This window comes from Mobula birostris, chromosome 24, assembly GCF_030028105.1.
Source record: "Mobula birostris isolate sMobBir1 chromosome 24, sMobBir1.hap1, whole genome shotgun sequence".
In the NCBI taxonomy this organism is placed as follows: Eukaryota; Metazoa; Chordata; class Chondrichthyes; order Myliobatiformes; family Myliobatidae; genus Mobula; species Mobula birostris.
In genome coordinates this window covers 55866686-55892307 of record NC_092393.1, presented here as the reverse complement: position 1 = coordinate 55892307, position 25622 = coordinate 55866686, and the positions used below count along the sequence as shown (strand labels likewise).

The window sequence follows — 25622 nt, the reverse complement described above, 5'->3', positions numbered from 1 at the left end:
ATTCAAAAATAAAATTCTATACAATAAACCATTCAATAACTTTCCATCCTTTACATACGTTCTCATTATGGTGTGTACATACCCATACTTTTGGCCACCCACATGGCACTCCAGTTGTTCACCTTACCACATCATTGTTGAGGGGTATGCTCCCTGCCACCCGACCCCTCCCGCTCCTGCGGGTGGAGAAACCTATACCGTGGTCCTTCCCCACCGGGCCCTTGCAGTGGCTGCACCAGGTTTCAGTGCGTCCCTCAGCACGTACTCCTGCAGCCGAGAATGTGCCAGTCGGCAGCATTCTCCCACGGACATCTCCATGTGCTGGTAGATCATCAAGTTTCGGGCCGACCAAAGAGCGTCTTTCACCGAGTTGATGATCTGCCAGCAGCACCGGATGTTGGTCTCCATGTGTGTCCCCGGGAACAGTCTGTAGATCAGAGAGTCCTCTGTTACGCAGCTGCTGGGGATGAAAAGTGACACTAGCTTGTCCATCCTCCCCCACACCATCTCTGCGAACTGACAGTGTGCAAAGAGGTGGGTCACAGACTCCTCACTGTAGTCCTCCCGTGGGCACCGGGGTGTGGAGACGACGTTCCGGGTGTACAGGAGGGATCTGACCGGGAGGGCCCCTCTCACCGACAAGGACTGTTAGGATGAAAAACAGCTTCTTCCCTGCCACCACCATATCACCATATATGAAGTGCCAGTAGTGTTATAATGGACTATTCCTCTTCTCACACTGTCTCTTGCAAAAATGCCATCCCCTTCTCGCAGTTCCTCCGTCTCCGCCGCATCTGCTCTCAGGATGAGGCTTTTCATTCCAGGATGAGGGAGATGTCCTTTTTTAAAGAAAGGGGCTTCCCTTCCTCCACCATCAACTCTGCTCTCAAACGCATCTCCCCCATTTCACGCACATCTGCTTCATCCTCCCGCCACCCCACTAGGAATAGGGTTCCCCTTGTCCTCACCTACCACCCCACCAGCCTCCGGGTCCAACATATAATTCTCCGTAACTTACTCCACATCCAATGGGATCCCACCACTAAGCACATCTTTCCCTTCCCCCCATCTCTGCTTTCTGCAGGGATCGCTCCCTACGCGACTCCCTTGTCCATTCATCCCCCCCATCCTTCCCCACCGATCTCCCTCCTGGCACTTATCCTTGTAAGCGGAACAAGTGCTACACATGCCCTTACACTTCATCCGTCACCACCATTCAGGGCCTCAGACAGTCCTTCCAGGTGAAGCAACACTTCACCAGTGACTCAGCTGGGGTGATATACTGCGTCTGATGCTCCCGATGTGGCCTTCTATACATTGGTGAGACTCGACGCAGACTGGGAGATCGTTTCGCTGAACACCTACGCTCTGTCTGCCAGAGAAAGCAGGATCTCCCAGTGGCCACACATTTTAATTCCATGCCCCATTCCCATTCCAATATGTCTATCCACGGCCTCCCCTTCTGTAAAGATTAAGCCACACTCAGGTTGGAGGAACGACACCTTATATTCCGTCTGGGTAGCCTCCAACCTGATAGCATCAATATTGACTTCTCAAACTTCCGCTAATGCCCCACCTCCCCCATCCGTTATTTATTTATATACACACATTCTTTTTCTCTCTCTCCTTTTTCTCCCTCTGTCCCTCTCATTATACCCCTTGCCCATCCTCTGGGCTTTTTGCCCCATCCCCCTTCTCTTTCTCCTGAGGCCTCCTGTCCAATGATCCTCTCCAATCACCTGTCCAGCTCTTGGCTCCATCCCTCCCCCTCCTGTCTTCTCCTATCATTTCAGATCTCCCCCTCCCCCTCCGACTTTCAAATCTCTTACTGGCTCTTCCTTCAGTTAGTCCCGACGAAGGGTCTTGGCCCGAAACGTCGACTGTACCTCTTCCTAGAGATGCTGCCTGGCCTGCTGCGTTCACCAGCAACTTTTATGTGTGTTGCTTGAAATTCCAGCATCTGCAGATTTCCTCGTGTTTGAGGAGTAGATTTAAAAGGTGGGGGAAAGGGAGAGTGAAACACAAGGTGATAGGTGAAACCAGGAGGGGGAGGGATGAAGTAAAGAGCTGGAAAGTTGATTGGTGAAAGAGATACAGGCCTGAAGAACGTTGGGGGGAAGAAAGTCTTTTAGGAGAGGACAGAAGGCCATGGAAAAAAGAAAAGGGAGAGGAGCACCAGAGGGAAGCCATGGGCAGACAAGGAGATAAGGTGAGGGAGGGAAAAGGGGATGGGGACTGGTGAAGTGGGGGAGGGGCATTATTGGAAGTTCGAGAAATCGATGTTCATGCAATCAGGTTGCAGCCTACCCAGACAGAATGTAAAGTGCCTCTCCTCTGAGTGTGGCCTCATCGCGACAATAGAGGTGGTCATGGAATGGGAATAGGAAGTGCATTTGACCAGAAATCTCGACTGTACTACTTTCCATAGGTGCTGCCTGGCCTGCTGAGTTCCTCCAGCATTTTGTGTGTGCTGCTTGGATTTCCAGCGTCTGCAGATTTTCTCTTGTTTGAGACTCTACATAAATACAACTGTTTGCAAATGAAAATGTGCTGAGGTGAAATATTGTCAGGTGAAGATTTGAGTCTCCACTGTAATATCCATTCTCTGGCAGATCGCAGCCTCTCTGCAGAGATCAGGTGAGTTTTAAGACCATAAGGTATAGGAGCAGAAGTAGGCAATTTGGCCCTTCAAATCTGCTCCACCATTCAATCATGGGCTGATTCAATTCTTCCACTCATCCCCACTCCCCTGCCTTCTCCCTATACCCTTTGATGCCCTGGCTAATCAAGAACCCATCTATTTCTGCCTTAAATGCACCCAATGACTTGGCCTCCACAGCCGCTCGTGGCAACAAATTCCACAGATTTACCACCCTCTGATTAAAGTAATTTCTCCGCATCTCAGTTCTAAATGGATGTCCTTCAATCCTGAAGTCATGCCCTCTTGTCCTAGAATCCCCTACCACTGGAAATAACTTTGCCATATCTAATCTGTTCAGACCTTTTAACATTCTGAGTATTTCAATGAGATCCCCCTCATTCTCCTGAACTCCAGGGAATACAGCCCAAGAGCTGCCAGATGTTCCTCATACAGTAACCCTTTCATTCCTGGAACCATTCTTGTGAATCTTCTCTGAACCTTCTCCAACGTCAGTACATCCTTTCTAAAATAAGGAGCCGAAAACTGCACACAATACTCCCAAGTGTGGTCTCACGAGTGCCTTATAGACCCTCAACATCACATCCCTACTCTTATATTCTATACCTCTAGAAATGAATGCCAATATTGCATTCGCCTTCTTCACAACCAACTCAACCTGGAGGTTAACCTTTAGGGTATCCTGCACAAGGACTCTCAAGTCCCTTTGCATCTCTGCATTTAAAATTTTCTCCCCATCTAAATAATAGTCTGCCCATTTATTTCTTCCACCAAAGTGCATGATCATACATTTTCCAACATTGTATTTCATTTGCCACTTCTTTGCTCATTCCCCTAATCTATCTAAGTCTCTCTGCAGGCTCTCTGTTTCCTCAACACTACCCGCTCCTCCAACTATCTTTGTATCATCGACAAATTTAGCCACAAATCCATTAATACCGTAGTCCAGATCATTGACATACATTGTAAAAAGCAGCGGTCCTAACAGCAACCCCTTTGGAACTCCACTGGTAACCAGCAGCCAGCCAGAATAGGATCCCTTTATTCCCACCCTGTTTTCTTCCAACCAGCCAATGCTCCACCCATGCTACCAACTTTCCTGTAATTCCATGGGGTCTTATCTTGCTAAGCAACCTCATGTGTGGCACCTTGTCAAAGGCCTTCTGAAAATCCAAGTAACGCCACGTCTACTGCATCTCCTTTGTCCACCCTGCTTGTAGTTTCCTCAAAGAATTGCAGTAGATTTGTCAGACAGGATTTTCCTTTCAGGAATCCATGCTGGTTTTGGCCTATCTTGTCATGTGCCACCAGGTACTACGTAATCTCATCCTTAACAATCGATTCCAACAATTTCTCAACCATTGATGTCAGGCTAACAGGTCTATAGTTTCCATTCTGCTGCCTCCCACCCTTCTTAAATAGCGGAATTTGCAGTTTTCCAGTCATCTGGTACAATGCTAGAATGTATTGATTCTTGAAAGATCATTGTTAATGCCTCTGCAATCTCTCCAGCTACTTCCTTCAGAACCCAAAGGTGCACTCCATCAGGTCCAGGAGATTTATCCACCCTCAGACCATTCAGCTTCCTGAGCACCTTCTCAGTCGTAATTTTCACTGCACAAACTTCACTTCCCTGACACTCTTGAATGTCCGGTATACTGCAGACATCTTCCACTGTGAAGACTGATGCAAATTATGCATTCAGTTCCTTTGTCATCTCTCATTACAATATCTCCAGCGTCATTTTGTACTGGTCCTATATCTACCCTCGACTCTCTTTTACCCTTCATATACTTAAAAAAGCTTTTAGTATCTTATTTGATATTAGTCGCCAGCTTCCTTTCATAATTCATCTTTTCCTTCCTAATAACCTTCTTAGTTCCCTTCTGCAAGTTTTTTAAAGCTTCTCAGTCCTCTATCTTCCCACTAGCTTTGGCTTCCTCGTATACCCTCTCTTTTGTTTTTACTTTGGCTCTGTCTTCACTTGTCAGCCACTGTAGTGTCCTTCTTCCCACTGAAAATTTCTTCTTATTTGGAATATATTTTCAGGAACAATTTTAAAGAAGAACAAATACATTACCTTCCAAAGGTGTTGCAAAGGGATATATCTTTGGCTGTACTTCAGCAAAAATATTAGAATAATCAATTTGCTGGTGAACTCTGCCAGCTGAGCAGCATCTGTGGGAGGGAAAATAATCGTCCATGTATCAGCTCGAAACCCGCTATAAAATATACAAATTCATAAATATCCACGCTTACTCTGTTCAAGAAATAAATCATTACCCCGAATTAGATAAGTTACACTGCTTTGGGCATTGCCTTTGTTTGTGAATCGGACGGTACTATTTGAACCTGCACGGCGCCAAGAAGAACGCATGCGTGAGGATGAGCGGCGCCAGGAAGAACGCATGCGTGAGGATGAGCGGCGTCGTCGCCTGGGGCACGGCCGCCGTCCCCGGAAGTGACGACATTGGAGTTGGGAGGCGGCGGCTAACGAGCGGGAAGTTAAGTGAAGCGTGTTTTGGTTGATGGTGGAATTGCGTCTGTTGATGGGAAGGATTTTGGAGGTGAGTTCATTTCACGTCGGAGCCGTCGCTTTTGCGGCAAACCACAGCCGTGGGTGGCACATAACGCACGAACCCTTAGATTTGCGCCATCTTTGCCCAGATGTAGAAGTTCGACAATTGCAGATGCTGCTCGACCCGCTGAGTAGCTTGCCTTTTGCTGCAGATTACAGCATCTGGAGACTCTTGTGTTTCTCTGGTTTACTGTTATTACCACTGCCGTCTGTGCGTGTTCATCCATAACCAGTGGAAGTTAGACCAGACTAGACAAGAATGCAGCTTTCTTTCTGTGAAGGACATAAGTGAGCTGCCTCGATCTCCATAGGCAATCTCTTAGTTGCTCATATATAGTTATTTGTAAATTCTATAGTATTTTCATTTTTCTTGGTTAATTGATGGCTGATGTGGGACCTATGGTTAATGTGACAGGTGGAGTGTGTGAGTTAAAGTTTAAGACCATAAGACATAGAGCAGAATAGAAACATAGAAAACCTACAGCACAATACAGGCCCTTCGGCCCACAGAGTTGTGCCGAACGTGTCCCTACCTTAGAAATTACTAGGGTTACCCATAGCCCTCTATTTTACTAAGCTCCATGTACCTATCCAAAAGTCTCTTAAAAGACCCTATCGTATCCGCCTTCACCGTTGCTGGCAGCCCATTCCATGCACTCACCACTCTCTGAGTAAAAAAACTTACCCCTGACATCTCCTCTGTACCTACTCCCCAGCACCTTAAACGTGTGTCCTCTTGTGGCAACCATTTCAGCCCTGAGAAAAAGCCTCTCACTATCCACATGATCAATGCCTCTCATCATCTTATACACCTCTGTCAGGTCACCTCGCATCTTCTGTCGCTCCAAGGAGAAAAGGCTGAGTTCACTCAACCTATTCTCATAAGGCATGTTCCCCAATCCAGGCAACATCCTTTTAAATCAAATCTCCTCTGCACCCTTTCTATGGCTTCCACATCCTTCCTGTAGTGAGGTGACCAGAACTGAGCACAGTACTCCAAGTGTGGTCTGACCAGGGTCCTATATAGCTGCAATATTACCTCACGGCTCCTAAATTCAATTCCACGATTGATGAAGGCCAATACACCATATGCCTTCTTAACCACAAAGTCAACCTGTGCAGCTGCTTTGAGTGTCCTATGGACTCGGACTCCAAGATCCCTCTGATCCTCCACACTGCTAAGAGTCTTACCATTAATACTATATTCTGCCATCATATTTGACCTACCAAAATGAACCACTTCATACTTACCTGGGTTGAACTCCATCTGTCACTTCTCAGCCCAGTTTTGCATCCTATCAATGTCCTGCTGTAACTTCTGACAGCCCTCCACACTATCCACAACACCTCCAACCTTTGTGTCATCAGCAAACTTACTCACCCATCCCTCCACTTCCTCATCCAGGTCATTTATAAAAGTCACGAAGAGTAAGGGTCCCAGAACAGAACCCTGAGGCACTTCACTGGTGACCGACCTTCATGCAGAATATGACCCATCTTCAACCACTCTTTGCCTTCTGTGGGCAAGCTAGTTCTGGATCCACAAAGCAATGTCCCCTTGGATCCTATGCCTCCTTACTTTCTCAATAAGCCTTGCATGGGGTATCTTATCTGAAATCCATATACACTACATCCACTGCTCTACCTTCATCAATGTGTTTAGTCACGTCCTCAAAAAATTCAATCACGCTCATAAGGCACGACCTACCCTTGACAAAGCCATGCTGACTACTCCTAATCATGTTATACCTCTTCAAATGTTCATAAATCCTGCCTCTCAGGATCTTCAACAACTTACCAACCACTGAGGTAAGACTCACTGGTCTATAATTTCCTGGGCTATCTCTACTCCCTTTCTTGAATAAAGGAACAACATCCGCAACCCTCCAATCCTCCGGAACCTCTCCCGTCCCCATTGATGATGCAAAGATCATCACCAGAGGCTCAGCAATCTCCTTCCTCGCCTCCCACAGTAGCCTGGGGTACATCTCATCCAACTTGATGCTTTCCAAAAGCTCCAGGACATCCTCTTTCTTAATATCTACATGCTTATGCTTTTCAGCCTGCTGCAAGTCATCATTACAATCATTAAGAGCCTTTTCCACAGTGAACACTGAAGTAAAGTATTCATTAAGTACCTCTGCTGTTTCCTCCGGTTCCATACATACTTTCCCACTGTCACACTTGATAGGTCCTATTCTTCCACATCTTATCCTCTTGCTCTTCACATACTTGTAGAATGCCTTGGGGGTTTTCCTTAATCCTGCCCGCCAAGGCCTTGTGGCTCTCCTAATTTCCTTCTTAAGCTCCTTCCTATTAGCCTTATAGTCTTCTAGATCTCTAACATTACCTAGCTCTCCGAACCTTTTGTAAGCTTTTCTTCTTGACTAGATTCATTACAGCCTCTGTACACCACGGTTCCTGTACCCTACCATAACTTCCCTGTCTCATTGGAACGTACCTATGCAGAACTCCACACAAATATCCCCTGAATATTTGCCACATTTCTTCCGTACTTTTCCCTGAAAACATCTATTTCCAATTTAAGCCTCTAGTTTCCTGCCTGATAGCCTCATAATTCCCCTTACTCCAGTTAAACGCTTTTCTAACTTGTCTGTTCCTATCTCTCTCCAATGCTGTTGTAAAGGAGATAGAATTATGATCAGTCTCTCCAAAATGTTCTCCCACTGAGAGATCTGACACCTGACCAGGTTCATTTCCCAATACCAAATCAAGTACAGCCTCTCCTCTTGTAGGCTTATCTACATATTGTGTCAAGAAACCTTCCAGAACACACCTGACTAACTCCACCCCATCTAAACCCCTTGCTCTAGGGAGATTCCAATCAATATTTGGGAAATTAATATCTCCCACCATGACAACTGTTATTATTACACCTTTCCAGGATCTGTTTCCCTATCTGCTTCTCGATATCCCTGTTACTATTGGGCGGCCTATAAAAAACACCCAGTAAAGTTATTGACCCCTTCTTGTTCCTAACCTCCACCCACAGAGACTCGGTAGACAATCCCTCCATGGTGTCCACCTTTTCTGCAGCCGTGACCCTATCTCTGATCAACAGTGCCACGCCCCACCTCTTTTGCCTCCCTCCCTGTCCTTTCTGAAATATCTAAAACCCGGAACTTGAAGTAACCATTCCTGTCCATAAGCCATCCAAGTCTCTGTGATGGCCACCACATCATATCTCCAAGTACTGATCCGCGCTCTAAGCTCATCCGCTTTGTTCTCAACACTCCTTGCGTTAAAATAGACACATCTCAAACCTTTGGTTTGAGCACGTCCCTTCTCTATCACCTGCCTATCCTCCCGCTTGCACTGACTACAAGGTTTCTCTATTTGTGAGCTAACCTCCTCTTCCCAAGTCTCTTCAGTCCGGTTCCCACCCCCCAAAATTTCTAGTTTAAACTCTCCCCAGTAGCCTTAGCAAACCTCCCCGCCAGGATATTGGTCCCCCTGGGATTCAAGTGCAACCCGTCCTTTTTGTACAGGTCACACCTGCCCCAAAAGAGGTCCCAATGATCCAGAAACCTGAATCCCTGCCCCCTGCTCCAATCCCTCAGCCACGCATTTATCCTCCACCTCATTCTATTCCTATTCTCACTACGTATCACGTGGCACAGGCAGTATTCCTGAGATTACTACCTTTGCGGTCCTGTTTCTCAACTTCCTTCCTAACTCCCTGTAGTCTTTTTTCAGGACCTCTTCCCTTTTCCTACCTATGTCATTGGTACCAATATGTACCATGACCTCTGGCTGTTCTCCCTCCCGCTGCAGGATATCTTGGACGCGATCTGAAACATCCCGGACCCTGGCACCTGGGAAGCAAACTGCCATCTGAGTTTCTTTTCTGTGTCCACAGAATCGCCTGTCTGACCCCCTAACTATAGAGTCCCCTATCACTGCTGCCATCCTTTTCCTTTCCCTACCCTTCTGAGCCACAGGGCCAGACCCTGTGCCAGAGGCATGGCCACTGTCGCTTCCCCCAGGTAGGCTGTCCTCCCCAACAGTACTCAAACAAGATTACTTATTGTCAAGGGGTACAGCCACAGGAGTATTCTCTCATACCTGACTCTTCCCCTTCCCACTCCTGACTGTGACTCATTGGTCTGTCTCATGTGGCCCCCTGCTGACCACCTGCCTATAACTCCTTTCTATCACCTCCTCGCTCTCCCTGACCAAGCGAAGGTCATCCAGCTGCATCTCCAGTTCCCTAACTCGGTCCCTTAGGAGCTGCAGCTCGACACACCTGATGTAGATATGGCCGTCCGGGAGGCTGGGAGACTCCAGGACCTCCCACATCTGACACTGAGCACAGAAAACTGGCCTCACACTCATACTACTTCCTTTCTGCAATTAACACAGGTAAACCTACCCTGCCTCGTCCCGTTACCGCCTAAGCCCGTTGAGCCAAAGCCCTAACACTCTGCTGCCTCTCACTCCGCTGCCCACTCCGAACACTGCCCGCTGGATATGGTGGTCTTTTTAAACCTTTCGCGCTCTACTGGCTGACGTCACGCGCCTGCGCAATCTTGCCTCTCTTTTACCCCGAATAGTAAAGAAAAACTCCCTTCACTCTGAAAAATCAGCCGTTCACTCGCAGCCTTCGTGCTCTGAATCCATTTGGCCCATCTAATCTACTCTGATATCACAACCCTATTCTCCTGTACCTTTAACTGATCAAGAACCTATCAACATCTTCTTTGAATATACCCAATGACTTGGCCTCTGCTGTAGTCTGTGGTAACGAATTCCACACATTCAACACTCTCTGACTACAAAATTTCTCCTTATCTCTGTTCTCAAGGAATGTCTTTGTATTCTGAGGCTGAGTCCTCTAGTCATAGACTTGCCTAGTATTGGAGACATGTTCTCCATGTCCACTCTATCTAGCTCTTTCAATATTTGGTTGGATTCAATGAGACTGCCTACCCCATTCTTCTAAACTCCAATGAATACGGGCTCAGAGACATCTAACAACTCTCATATGTTAACCCTTCCTTGAAAATGCCTGTGCTCCTTGTCTCTCCTATTGTAACAATGCATCAATTTTCAAGTTTCCTTACTGCTAAATTATTGCAGGATTGAGCTTTTCCCCATCTTTGAAATCTCCAAGCCAACTAAGAGTGAAGAATTTTTCACTCATCCATTTCTGGTTTTGTTGTGCATTCAGCTGCTTCTGACCTGAGCTGAGTGAGTCTCTTGCTCTTCTTCCATACACAACATATTACGTTTGTAGAATAAAGGCATCACTATTCCAAACACTTGATTGTTTGATCTAACTTTGGAGTTTCTACTCATTTACCATTGCGTGATGCAAAAGCTTATAACATGTCAGGCTACAGAAAGTGGTGAATACAGCCCATTTCATCACGGGCAAAGCCCTCCCCACTGTTGAGTACATTAACATGGAGTGCTGCCACAAGAAAGCAGCATCAACCATCGAAGACCACCACCAACCAGGTCATGCCCTCTTCACATCGAACAGGAGGTTTAGAAGTCTTGCGTCCCGCACCACAAGGTTAAGGAGCCATAAGTACCCTACAACCACTTGAACCAGTCTGGATAACTTCAATCACCCAGCATTCTAAGCTAATTTTAAGACCTAAAGACTCACTTTCAGGGACTCTTTAGAGCTCATGTTGCCTTTTGTACAGTGATTGTTTGTCAGTCTTTGCCTGTTGATGTAGAGTTTTTTGTAAATTCTTTTGTGCTTCTTTTTTCCCCCCAGTAAATGCCTGCAAGAAAATGAATCTCATGACATTCTCGGGTGCTCTGGGACACATCATTAGTGATGTAACCTGGGGTCATCTGCTATTTTGGGTCTTTCAACATCAGACACTCTTACCCAGGTGACCCAGCCAAAGTTGATCAGGCGCTGGCTTGTGTCCCAACAGAGTAGGTTGCCAAGGAGAGAGTAGGTTCTGCACAGCAATCAGCCAGCAAAACCTCCACACCCCACCCCTATAGGCTCACATCGTGCCCTTCACCCCTGTCTCTGGCTCTGCTCCGCCAGCTCCTGGTATTAGGCTTTCTTATGCTCAAACACCTCCTCAATCCGGTCTTTCCAAGGCATTGTCAGTCCTACTGTGACCACCTGCTTTGAGGTTTCTGACAGAATGACCATGTCAGGCCTCAGGGATGATGATGTGATGAAATCAGGGAACTTTAATCGCTCGCCAAGATCGACTCTCAGTTGCCAGTCAGAAGCTGTGGCAAACGAGCCTACTGGTGATCTGGCTGAGGATGAGGTTGGTCTCCAGCTTTGACAAAGGCTTTCTGGGTTGGTGGAGCTACCTCCTGTTGGTAATGGCTTTTCACCGCCACCTTCAGCCACCTGGTCATGATGCCAGCGGTAGCGACCTTCTAAGGCTTTTGGGCAGCTGCTGAGAATGTGTCCCAGGGTTCCTCTGCCAGGGCAGAAAGGACATGATGGTGCCTTACTTTTGCTCTAAGCAAAAATATTCAGTAGGTAGGCAGGACATCATAGACTGGATCGTGAACTTGATGCACTGGGGTTCTGCCTGCAAGAAAATGAATCTCATGATAGTATACAACAACATGTATATACTTTGATAATAAATTTACTTAGAACTTATGAATTTTTTTTTAAAAAGCATCCATAATAAAGCTTCTTTGAAGGCCAGATAAATATACTATAGATCTGTAACCATATAATTTTGGAAAAATCAGGTCTTCAGCCACGATTCTGTATTGCCTAATCTTTCTTCGTCCAGGATGATGGTGGGTAGTACAGTACTTACAGTTCTGCTTAACGGGGAATTCTGTAACAGCTTCTGTTGAGCAGTTTCTGATGTACTGTCCAAAATGAATGGGTGCACTTGTTTTCTGGAGGCCTTAAAATGCTGATAGTAACATCCTGTCTAGGTGAGGATTTATGTGTGAGGATTTATTGAGTGTTACTTAGAGGCATTGCGATTCAACCTCCTATCCATACATATAATTTCCAGAATGGATACCATTCTGGAACGAGAATACTGTATAAGATGTCATTTTTTTTTCCCCACCATAGCTAATTACAGCCATTGGCTGCTCTTGGTCGAAATTACCTAATAATGCAAACCACACATTAATAAACTTGTAACATTGTATTGCATGTATAATAAATCTATTTTCTGAACACTACAAAATGTTTCTAATCACCACTGCAGTGAAGTTTACGTGATGAAATAAGAAGGTTAAAAACATTGGATTGTGAACAATGTTGTTTTATTTTTCTACAGATATTTTGTGATGTTAGAGATCATTCTTCGCTATATGAAAATTCTAAAATTGATGCATCAACGTAACCATTTTACTGTATTTTCTGCCTTTGTGGATCATTCAAAGATTGAGTCATTGGGTTTAAAGTGCTCTGGAGCATCCTGAGATGATGAAAGACTATGTAGGAATTTTGTCCCTTTATTAATGAAATTTGGCATCATGATGATGAAGCAATGGAAGGTCTCCAATAAGCTATTCCAAAATCATTGGACGATTCTTGGCCTTCACCTGGGTTTAAGGAAATGCAGCAAATCTACTTCTGACCTTTCTGGATTTACTGAAGCATTGATTGACCTTTGCCAGAACAGACATTTTGTATATGGAGATGAGATTACACAAGACATGCTCATCGACGGTTGTTTTAATTATGGACATTTGGGAATGGAACTCAAGCGGAACTTGGCTTCTAACTGGTGGGACTCGATGGTGTTATCTAGGGAACAGGTGTTTGGAGTGCAGAGTCCGCATCAGTTGAAGGTGAATCACAATTCTGACAGCAAGTCAATGAAATTAGTAGATGTGGCAGCATTACAAATGTCATTAGATAACAAAGAAGCTAATAAAGAAGGAATTGCCTCACTAACAGACCTATTAAAGGAATGCATCGTATTGCGACCTAATCTCCTGCAAGGTATAAAGCTGACATTACATTTTAATTAATTAATCTTTTCTCATTACATTGTAGTTCCAGCATATTTTGGTATGAACTCCAGAGGATTTTTTTGTTGGGACAAAGTAACATGATGAATATATATATTTTTTCATTTAATACTTTGCTTGATTTAAATTTACCTAGCACCTACACCACTCCCTTTCTGTCTCCTTTTCTCCTTTGTCACTTGAACCATGGAAATCTGTTAGGCCTGACAATTATTCTTGGATAAATCCATAAAATGCAAGAAATGGCCTTTGAAGAGAGAAGTCAGTGAAAGGACTTCACCCTGTTTTTCTCCTTTCTCCGCTGATGCTGTCTGACTTGCTCTGCATTTATGACATTGTTTTTATTCCAACTTCTGTCATCTTCAGTTTTTTTCTTTGCTTTTCACTTAATTATTCTTAAAGCTATTTAAGAATTGGACTCTGTAATACTGTCGTCCATATGTTGGATGATGGACAGGATATACGAAGGCCTGAAGTTCTGCTACAGCAACAGGTGATGGCAGCATTGCTTGTTATTCTCAGCTGGAGCGCTGTGAATATTAATATGCATTTAAAGGTATTTTGACTATGGGATATATGTTTAAAGGTGGCAACTCTTTTTTTAAGAACAGAAATTAAGTCAACTAGGAAGTTAGTGACATGGTTGAGTGAAAATTGTGATTTTAAATATTTCAAATTTGTAAACTGAAGTAGGTGAACTAGTAAAGAATGAATAGTGTGGAAATGTGATTGGGTCAGGATTTAGATATATAATTGGCTGCAAGAGAAAGATCTTTTGAAGGCAACCTAATTATTACTTCAGAGAGGCCCTTTGTTGGTTGGGATCAACCATGGATATTCCATCCCAGCTATCAGCATGATACACAAGCCAGGGCAGTACAAAATGGAGACCAAGCTATTGAATTATTGCTTAAAATCATGGAATTGTACAGTATAGTCCATGTGAGGTCAAGAATCCATCTTATTATGCCAGAGGACCATATAATAGTCTTACAGCAGGGGGATAGAGGCTGTCCTTGAGCTTGGTGGGTTTTGTATCTTCTGTCTGAAGGGAGGAGTTAGAGAGAATATCCAAAGTGGGTGGGTTCTTTGATTGTGCTGCTTGCTTTGCTGAGGCAGCAAGAAGTACAGACAGAGTCCATGGAGGGGAGGCTGGTTTCTGTGATGTGCTAAGCTGTGTCCGCAACCCTGCCGTTTCTTGCAGTCACAAACAGCAGTTGTCACGCTAAGCTGTGATGCAGCTGGATATTGACAAGCGAAAAATCAGTGGATGTTTATACAGCAGATTCTGCTGCCCTCAAATGTGACTTAATAGAATTACAGTGCGTTGTGGCCCAAATAAAGGAAGGGAATCCTGGCTCTTTTCTTGATTAGTTTTTTTTTCTGTAAGAGTTGTTCCAGGTAACCGATGGACCAATTAACCGGAATCCACTGTACTTGATATTTAATAAGATGTCCTTCCCTTTAAACATTTTATATAGCATAATATAGTGGCGTTAACAAACTAAACAACTCTTTGATGGCTAGTGTGTGTAGCATAAATGTTAAAATTCCTGTTTCAGAAATTATTCCTATTGAGGTTTGATTGAATTGAAATCTTTCCATACAAATGTCAAAGCATAGATTGTGTGCACAATCAGCTTGATCATTATAAACTTGGGCTTCTGAGTAGCAGTTTCATTGCACATCATTTTGCATCAATGGTTATTTTGCCTTTGGATTGTATTGTTCATCACACTTTTAAGTGGAATTTGTTGGAGGGAGTTGAAAAGAAAAAAGGGAATTAGGCATACAAATGTTTTGGGAAAATTTGCAAGTTGTTTAGGTTAAGACCAGCGTTAATCTGATCTCCATAAAATGTATTTCATTTTAGATTACAAGTTGAGAGTTAAAGCTGTTAAGAATGAGGATTTATCAATCCTTTCATAGAGGTAGTGTAGCTTTATTTTGAAATCTGAACTTCACATTTACTACTTTTGATCTACTGTAGGAGCATTTTGTGAATACACCAAATCTTTGAACCTTGTGAACAGGAAGTTACCTTTTGGTTTGGCTGAAATCGGGGTATGTTATCAGCCCATTCCTACAACTAAGTACACAACTATACGTAATATGATAAGGTAAGTAACTCACACACAGCATATAGTAGTTTCTTATTTCATGGGCAACTTGCTGGAGTTATTCACAAAGAAAGCAAAATCTAGTTTGTTTAAAATGAGGTCCTTGTACTTGCTTGACTCTCAATTCCTTCAAAACGCAATGATAATTTGGTACACAAATTTGTATAGCAAACTCCTAATTTGGGAATAAATGTGAATATATTATTACATCTTAATATTCTATGCTTTCCCAGTACCCAGTTATATAGATTTTAACAACTCTATCTATTGGTGTTGATGCATTTAAAGTATCAACCTTTCACAGCTGTTATTTTCAATTCAAAGTAAATTGTTTATCCTTGCTGCTTTTCTTATTATTAATATTGTCCTATAAATCCTAGCAGACTCCTTTATTTCTTAGACATATACTACCCCTACTATTTCAGTATGGTTTGTGGAGCCATTGGCTCTATTCATTTGATTCCTTGGGCTGAATTCACTCCTTTTAAATAAAAAAAATCTTGCCTTTCTCCTAAAGGGAAATGCATCTTCATGGAGCAAGCCATGATTGAGAACGTTGCTTGATTTAGGGTAATACTGTAACAAGCAATTTCATTATTCTTTAGTAACTTTAGTCTCCCATTACTTTTAAAGAACCACAGAGATGGAATTAGCATCATTGGTATGGTTTAGTTCTCCTCGGACTTCTGGACGTTGGCTAGACTACTGGGTGCGTCAGCGCTTACTGTGGTGGAGGAAAGTAAGAAGTAACTGTTTAAATAAATTTTATTTCAGAATGTTTTTCTCTGATCATTTTTTCAGCCAGTTACATCACTTTAGTAGTTACAGACAGATGTTATTCCCTACAACAATAAAGTTAAGTAGCATCTACTGGGGGGGGGGGTCTACTAATTCCTTCTTCCCCCAACCCCTTTTTACTGATGCAACTCAGCCCTCTGAGTTCCTCTAGCATCTCACACCCTGCATGTCTCCAAACGTTATTCCTTATTTACCACTGTGGTGGCACCTGGAATAATGGGCCAAATATGGAAGTTCAATTACTTAGATACACACAGATGTACATGATGTATAAGTTGTTGATGTGGGTGAATCTATTTTGTATCCTTGATTATTTGCTCTGAGGGAAATAGTTCCAAAATCACTAATGATTCTGTGTAAGTAACTATTATCATCAATGTAAAAAAAATGATAGACTATAAAATAGTGCAAACTGCAGTAGTTCAATAAATAAACTGAGGGTCTTTCCTCAGTTCTATCCACATACTTTATAGAGAAATCAAAAGCCTAAAATAGTGCATCAATTAAATGATGTCAATAATCAAGTCAGTATATGTTTCGTGCCAATCAGAAGTCTGAAGTTTGCTAACAATTAGGAAGGTTAAAATTTCACATTCATTAAAAAGCAGTAACACTACTTTCCTATCTCTTCCAAACTCTTTCAAAAAGTCTCATTCATGTACAAAAGTCAGTTGCATCATTTAAAAATTTCAAAATCATTTTGCAGCTGGATGAAAACCTTCAAGGTTGGAGGGACTAATAGAATTATTTATTTTTGTAAAGTAGTAAATAAAATCTCCTAGTCCAAAAAGTATCTGTTAAGATTTGATTCCTGGGGTTCAAAGTCTGTTAAAATAACCTAAGAACTAAAAGCAGACATGGGGCGTTCCAAAATCACAAGAGATTCTGCAGATGCTGGAAATCCAGAGCAACACATACAAAATGCGAGAGGAACTCGGCAGATCAGGCAGCATCTATGTAGGGGAATAAACAGTCAACATTTTGGGATGAGACCCTTTATCAGGACTGGAAAAGAAATGGGAAAATGACAGAATACGAAGATGGAGGCAGGGGGATGAGTACAAGCTGACAGGAGATGGTTAAGGGGGAAGGTGGATGGGGAATGCAGTAAGAAGCTGCGAGGTGATAGGTGGAAGAGGTAAAGAGCTGAAAAAGGAATCTGGGGAGAATAATGGCCCATGAAAAGAAGGGACATAAACTGCAGTATGTCCGTAAGTAAGCTGAGGGTCTTTCCTTCAGCAGTATCCATGTACTTTATAAAGAAATCAAATGCCTAAAATAAAGAGTGCATCAATTAAATGATAATAATTTATCTCCTTCTTGCTAAAATCATGGCTGAAATCTTGAGCTCAGTGTCAGTACTGTAACCCTGTATGCATTTGATTTCCTTATTTTCAAAAATCTTCTGATGCATGCCTTAAATATGTGTTGACTGAGTAGAGATTTCCAAAAATAATTGCTAACTTTTGAGTGAAGAAATTACTTTTCATCTCAATCCCGAATGACTGATCCCTTAATTTGAGACTATGAATTAGAATGAGTTTTAATATCACTGACATATGTCATGAAATTTATTGTTTTGCACTGCATTGCAATGCGTAATAATAAAAAAACTCTAAATTACAATGATATATAATTAAGTAATGCAAAAAGAAAGTAAGTTTTAAAAAAAAAAGTGAGGTAGTGTACATGGGTTCATTGTCCATTCAGAAATCTGATGGTGGAGGGGGACGAGACATAAGTGTATGTGTATGTCTTCAGGCTCTTGTATCACCTCCTTTGATAGTAATGAGGAGAGGGCACATCCTGGGTGACGGAGGTCCTTAATAATGGGTGTCAGCTTCTTAAAGCATTGCCTTTGAAGATGTCCTTGATATTGGGGAGGCTAGTGCCCATGATGGAGCTGGCTGAGTTTACAGCTTTCTGCAGCTTTTTACCGATCTGGTGCATTCTGATCCATACCAGACAGTCAGAATGATCTCCATGGTATATCTGTAGAAATTTGCATGAGAAAATACCTACTTGTGACTACTTGTTTCCAACATCAGTTCCTCATGGCTTTTGTTTTTTCACATTTTGTGGGCATAATTGGGAAAGGAAGAAGCAGGGTTATAAATCACCTAATAATTTTGTGTTTTTATTTATTTGGTTGCTTCGTAGTTTGCCAGAAGTCCATCCAGTTTTACAGCCATGGATTCCCAGAATAACGATGGAATTAAAGGAGCTGCTCTGTACTTCACTTTTCCTTGGGGGAAGGAACCTATCGAGACACTGATAAATCTGGGAGACAAAGATCTTTTGCGTGAACACCAGGGAAATAAATCAAGCTTGCAGGTAATTGTGTGCTGTTCATTTATTTGCAGTGTAAGAAATACCATTAAACAACAGATTTTGATAAGGGAGCAAGAGGACAATGGAGCAAATGAAAAATTTACTAGAACATTTGCAACCCAAGAGGACCAGTATTGAAATCTGCAGGGAGGGAGCGTTCCCTTCCTTCCACCCCCCCATTCCTTTCTGCCCCCCCTTAATCCCTTTCTGCCCCCCTTAATCCCTTTCTGCCCCCCCTTAATCCCTTTCTGCCCCCCCTTAATCCCTTTCTGCCCCCCAATCCCTTCCTGCCCCCCAATCCCTTCCTGCCCCCCAATCCCTTCCTGCCCCCCATCCCTTCCTGCCCCCCCTTAATCCCTTCCTGCCCCGCCATCCCATCCCTTCCCCTCCCCTATCTTCATGCCCTGCCCCAGCCCTTCCCTCACCAACTCCCCTTTCTACCCTCATCAATGCCCTGAAATCTCTCATACCCCAACCCCCTTCAACTCTCTCCATTTCCCACACTCATACTACCCCTCTCAACCCCACCCCATTTCCCTCTCCAGCCCACTCACCTCCAACCCCACCCTCACCATCCCCTCTTTCAAATTACTTTACTCCCGGACACTGGTCAATCGTGCTTTTTGTGTCCGTTTTTAACTCTCAATTGTGTCATTTGGAGAGTGCCTGATATTCCTAAAATTTTAAAAAAATAGAACAAGGGGACATACCTTCAAGATTCAGGAGATTAGAGTTAGGATGGAGATGAGGAGAAACTGCTTTTCCCAGAGAGTAGTGTACCTGTGGAATTCTCTGCCCAGAGAAGCAGTAGAGGCTACCTCATTAAATATATTTAAGACACAGATAGATTTTTGCATTGCAGGTGAATTGAGGTCTATGGGGAAAAGGCAGGTAGGTGGAACCAGATCAGCCATGACCTTATTGAATGAAGGAGCTCAGCAGGCCAGATGGCTGACTTCTGCTTATTCCTTGTGTTCTTACGTAACACTGGTAATTTTTTTTTCATGGAACAGAGTTATTGTTTAAATTGGCTGTAATTATAGTTGCTGATTTAAGATATCCTGCTAGTAGTCATTCTTCCCATACAAGGTGACCAGAATTGAACACAGTACTCTAGATGAAGCTGATCAGAGTTTTATAAAGATCTAACAAATTGTATCTGCACTTTTTGTATACTCTTTGTCATGTATTCAGGAAGAATTGCACACATCTTAACCACTTCCTCAAACTGTTTGGCCATTTTTCAATGATTTGTGTCATAGTCTCTTGGAATACTCCATTCTAAGATCCTGTTTTCAATAATATCCTTTACTCTCTCCAATGACAATACATCCTTTCTGAGATAAGGGGCCTAAAACTTTTGACAATACTCTTAACTGTGGCCTAACTAGTGTCTTATAAAGCTTCAGCATTATTTCCTTGTTTTTTTATATTCTATTCTCCTTGAAATAAATGCCAACATTGCATTTGCCGCCTTTACCTCAGACTCAACCTGTGAATTAACCTTCTGGGAGTCTTGCATCAGGACTCCCAAGTCCCTTTGCACCTCTGATGTTTGAATTGTCTCCCCATTTAGATAATAATCTGCACTACTGTTCCTTTTACCTAAGTGCATTATCATACATTTCCCAACACTGTATTTCATCTGCCACTCTTTTGCCCATTCTTCCAATCTGTCCTGCTGCAATCACATTGCTTCCTGAGTATTACCTATCCCTCCATCCATCTTCATATCATCTGCAAACTTTGTCATAAAGCAACCAATTCCACTTTCTAAATCATTGACAAGCAATGTGAAAAGTAGCAGTCCCAATACTGATCCCTGAGGAACACCACTAGTCACTGGCATCCAATCAGAAAAGGCCCCCTTTATTCCCACTCGCTGCCTCCTGCCTGTCAGCCATTGCTCTAACCATGCCAGTTTATTTCCTGTAACACCATAGGATTTTATCTTGTTAAGCAGCCTCATGTGAGGCACCTTATCAAATGCCTTCTGAAAATCTAAGTAAATGACATCCTCTGCCTCTCCTTTGTCTACCCTGCTTGTTACTTCCTCAAAGAATTCAAACAGATTTGTCAGGCAAGATTTCCCTTGACAGAAACCACGCTGACTTTGACTTATTTTATCATTAGTATCCAAGTACCCCAAAACCTAGTCCTTAATAATAGACTCCAATACTTCCCCAACCACTGAGGTTAGGCTAACTGGCCTATAATTTCCTCTCTTACAGCTGGTGTCTTCCACAGACTGAAGTAAAGTACTTATTAAGTTCATCTGCCATTTCTTTGTCCCCCATTACTGCCTCACCAGCATCATTTCCAGTCATCCGATATCAAATCTCACCTCCCTTTTATTCTTTATATAATTGAAAAAGAACTTTTAGTATCCTGCTTTATATTATCAGTTAGTTTGCCCTCATATTTTATCTTTTCCCTTCTTATACATTTTTTAGTTGCCATTTGTTGGATTTTAAAAGCTTCCTGATCATCCAACTTCCCACTCACTTTTGCTATCTTATATGCCCTTTCCTTGGCTTTTATGTAGTCCTTAACTTTCCTCGTCAGCCACTGTTGCCATTTGAGAACAACTACTTCTCTGAGACGTACCTATCCTGCACCTTGTGAACTATTCCCAGAAACTTCAGCCACCTCTGTTCTCTCATCATTCCTGCCAGTATCCCCCTCCAATCCACCTGGGCAAGCTCCTCTCTCAAGCATCTGTAATTCCCTTTATCCTATTGCGATACTGATACATGTCACTTGTGCTTCTCCCTCTCAAATTGCAGTATGAATTCAATCATGTTATGATCACTGCCTCCTAAGAGTTTCTTTACATTAAGCTGACTAATAAAATATGGGTTATTACACAACACCCGGTCTGAGATAGTCTTTCCCGGAGTAGACTCAAGCACAAGCTGCTCCAAAAAGCCATCTCGTAGCCATTCAACAAATTCCACCTTTTGCAATCTGACATCAACCTGATTTTCCCAATTCCCTTGCATATGGAAATCCCCCTTTACAATTGTGACATTACCCTTATTACATGCCCTTTCTCGCTTCGTTTGCAAGCTCAACCCCACATCTTAGCTACTATTTGGAGGCAAATATATGATTCCCGTAATGGTTTTTTTTTTTATCCTTGCTGTTTCTTAAGTCTACCCACAAAAATTCAATATTCTCCAACCCTATGTCACCTTTCTAAAGACATAATTCCATCTCTTACCAAGAGAGCCACACCACCACCTATGCCTTCCTGCCTGTCCTTTCCGTACAAAGTATATCTTTTGATGTTAAACTCCCAACTATGACCTTTCAGCCATGATCAAAATACAGTACATCGGCTTTCTCTACATTAAATTGCACCTACATATTCTATCAACCTGTTTATATTATGCTGCAATCTATCGCTATTCTCTTTGCATTTCATAATGCTGCCAAGTTTTGTGACATCTGCAAATTTAGAAATTGCATTTGCACACTATCTAGGTTATTTTAAAAACAGTTTCCACAACACTAGTCCTTGGACAATGCCACTGTTCACCACCTTCTGCTATTGGTTGTTTAGCCCAGCGGTCCCCAACCACTGGGCCGCAAAGCATGTGCTACCAGGCCATGAGGAAATGATATGAATCAGCTGCGCCTTTCCTCATCCCCTGTCGCGCACTGTTGAACTTGAACATAGGGTTGCCAACTGTCCCATATTTGCTGGGACATCCCGTATATTGGGCTAAATTGGTTTGTCCCGTATTTCTCCCACTAAGGTAGGGCGTTCCTATGAAACTGTTCGTAAGCCGAAATGGCGTGAAGCACAGAAACAATTACCGTTAATTTATATGGGAAAAATTTTTGAGCGTTCCCAGACCCAAAATATAACCTAACAAATCATACCAAATAACACATAAAACCGAAAATAAATAACACTAACATATAGTAAAAGCAGGAATGATATGATAAGTACACAGCCTATATAAAGTAGAAATAATGTATGTACAGTATAGTCGGGAAGATGAAGACAAAACGGATTTGTGGGGGAAAAAATGAGCACGTACGTGTATGCACACATCACATGCGCACAGCATGCATGCACACACAGGTGCCCGCGCAAGGCTTCACGGTCATGGTTGTCTTTCCTGGGGTAAAGTGTCCCGGGATTTGACTGCTACTTTTGTCCCTTATTTGGGAGTGAGAAAGTTGGCAACCCTAACTGTAAAAGACATGTTGAGGTGAGTTTAACCCTACTTGAGCACCCCCGCCTCCCACCCCCCTGGGGCGACGGGTCCGCAAGAATATTGTCAATATTAAACCAGTCCGTGGTGCAAAAAAGGTTGGGGTCCCCTGGTTTAGCCAACTTTGTATCAATACTGTCTATATTCCTTGTATGCAACATGCTTCAGTTTTGCTGATAAGATGGTTATGTGGCACCTCATCAAAATCATGCCGGCAGTCCACGTGGACTACATTATCCTCATCAATTCTGTCTGTCATCTCATCAACAAAAATCTCTGCTCATTGGGTAAGCATGATTTCCCTTAACAGATCCAGACTAGCTTGGCTTAATTTCCCATCAGGTGACTTTTAATTCTGTTCTGGTCCAATGCTTCTACTTTTCCTACACCACAGCTAAACTGATTGCTACTGGCCAGTCTTGCGTCATTTCCTTTCCCAAGAGCATTGTAAGATTACTCCCCTTACAGTCTCATGCTGTACTTCCCTCCAAAGCACTGGATGAATCCCATATGTTCCTCGGCTTACCTACTTCTGAGCTAACCCAGCTTTTCTAATATTTGAATTGAGTTGATGTATTTGAAATTGGTATGGTTTGAAGACTATTGATTTTTCTCTGGTGTTCAACCAACTAAACCACTAAAACTACTGACGCCACTGGAGCATTAGGTAGTTGTGTAGTGGCTAGCATAAAGCTATTATAGTGCCAGTTGTAAGATCGGGATTCAATTTCCACTACTGTCTATAAGGAGTTTGTATGTTCTCCAAGTGCTCCGGTTTCCTCCCACATCCCAAAGACATAGGGTTAGTGAGTTGTGAGCATGTTATGTTAGCCCTGGAAGTTAACCCTCACCCCCCTTAATGGGGTATTGAAATGCAGAAATTCTGTTACATCAAGTATGAATTTTGTGATGATTCTGAGGCATATGAGAAACCTTTATATGAATGTAAGTATGACATGAGTGATTTCAGAAGAGGGGAGAAAAGATGAGATTTTGAAGGTTGGGCAGATGACGTTTAACTGATACTAATTCGTATATAATTTCTTGCTGGAACTTATTTTTCCTTAAAGGGCCGAGATGGAAGGAAGACTGTTGTACCACATGTTCTCTCAGTGAGTGGGAATCTGGATCGAGGAGTGATGGCATTCTTATTTGATTCATTGCAGTTGACTGAAAAAATTGATTCTAAATTAAGAATAAGTCAGAAAAAGGTAATCAAAATGCTTGGTTGTGTGAAAAATGAAGGGCACATTTGAATCCAGTTTTGCTTTGTAGCTTTATTGAAATGACAGCAGTTTATCGCAATAATATATATTAGTATTTATCTTAATAATATATATTAGTCAATGACAATCCTTTATAAATGTTTGATCAGTAGAAGATTTTTGAAGTTGAATGGGGATTTTTTTTTTGTAAATACACACTTCTATAACTGGAGTCTCTCTATATATTTGGAGTTGAGCACATTCTTCTGTAGAACTGCAGTACTGTAGCAGATAGCAGTGCCAACAGTCTGCATAACACAAATTCTGTACTCTCAATATTTCACTATTGAAAGCCTCCCACTTACTAAGCAACCGGAAAATGACCTGCCCCAATCCATACCTGCCTTTGTCAATGCCATTAAAATTGGCCTTTCTCCAGTTTATAGAATCTCAACCCAAGGATCAGTCTTGTCCTTCTCCACAATTATCTTCAATTTGGTAGTTTAATAAAAATGCAGTAGAGAAATTAGGAGAAATGTTTTTATGCATTACAGTGACTCAGAGGGAGATACAATTACAACTGTCATGTACCCTGTGACAGGAATAAAGAACCAGCAGAGATGGAAAACACTTTGGAGTCCAGTATTGCTATTAACTAATAATATTTATTAGTAACTACAGTAATATAAATATAGATAAATCAAACAAGTTAGCAATGATATTTTATATGTAAATCATGAAAATCAACCTTCTTCAAGTCTAGGAGTAAAAAGATACAGTCTTACAATAATGAGTAAACTTCAGTTCAGTTCATGGTATTGATTTGAGTAGTGATGGAGAGAGAGAGAGATTTGAGTCTTCAGGAGAGCTGGCGTCGTCGATCTTCTGGTTGTCCTCCGAAATCCTTTAAAAGTCACCGACTGTGACCACAACAAAGGGAACCAGTTTTCTGTGGTGGAGCTATCACCCAGGCAAGGGTGGACACATGGACAACTTCTCACCGGTCACTGCCTTTTCTTTTCACTGCAAGAGCCACTGATCGATCCTCCAAAAACCCACTTTTTCTGCGGGCACAACAAAGCTCATTCAGCATCCAAAACATGTGCCTGAGGTCTATCATCTGACCTTCTATTTTATCTCCCCGTGCTGAGCATCAGCTGTCACTCAAATAACTCCTCCTTCCTCTCTCTGTGTAAGAAATGCACAAGCATGCCATGTCCTTGGGGAGTATCAACACGCTGCCGAAACATCGTAACATCGATTGTCCATCAAATAACTGCCCTCGGTTACCATAGCAACTTACGAGGTGCTCGATGCCATCTCTCTCTCCAACTCAGCAGAAATCCAAAAGTTACTTCCAGTGCCTTAAAGTGACAGTCCAACAGTTAGTCTTCATCTCTCTCTCTCTCTCTCTTCAAAACAAGATGTTGATGTTAAATAACTCTCTCTCTTTTCAAAAGCACAGTTAATAGGGGTAATTGAGCACAGTTTATAGGGGTAATTCAGGACCCCGTCACACAACTAAAAAGGAAATTTGATATTTATACTTGGAAAAGGGAAGATTTGCGAAGCTGTGATGAAAAACCAGCGAGATCAAGACTAGTAGCTCTTTAGAAGGGGATCGAGCTGTAATCGCCCAATCCAAGCTACACCCTCCCAGTACCATTAAAGATAGGAGTGTTGGAGTTCAGCTCCGGTGTCCTCAGTACTTACGCCCTGTGGAATGCCTGGGTTTTCCCCGGG

General features: G+C 42.7%; 1 protein-coding gene across 4 annotated transcripts in view; it reads left to right on the top strand.

Annotated features, from left to right (window-relative positions):
- Positions 1-5128: 5128 nt before the first annotated feature.
- Positions 5129-25622, top strand: part of polg2 (polymerase (DNA directed), gamma 2, accessory subunit) — a 34833-nt gene continuing 14339 nt past the window's right edge. For all 4 annotated transcript variants that reach the window (XM_072242218.1, XM_072242216.1, XM_072242217.1 and 1 more), the window contains exons 1-6: positions 5129-5226; positions 12500-13170; positions 15190-15319; positions 15953-16058; positions 18278-18451; positions 23745-23885. In XM_072242218.1, coding sequence (XP_072098319.1) covers positions 12684-13170; positions 15190-15319; positions 15953-16058; positions 18278-18451; positions 23745-23885 — 1038 coding nt within the window. In that variant the 5' untranslated portion in view covers positions 5129-5226; positions 12500-12683. The remainder of the gene's footprint in view (positions 5227-12499; positions 13171-15189; positions 15320-15952; positions 16059-18277; positions 18452-23744; positions 23886-25622) is intronic.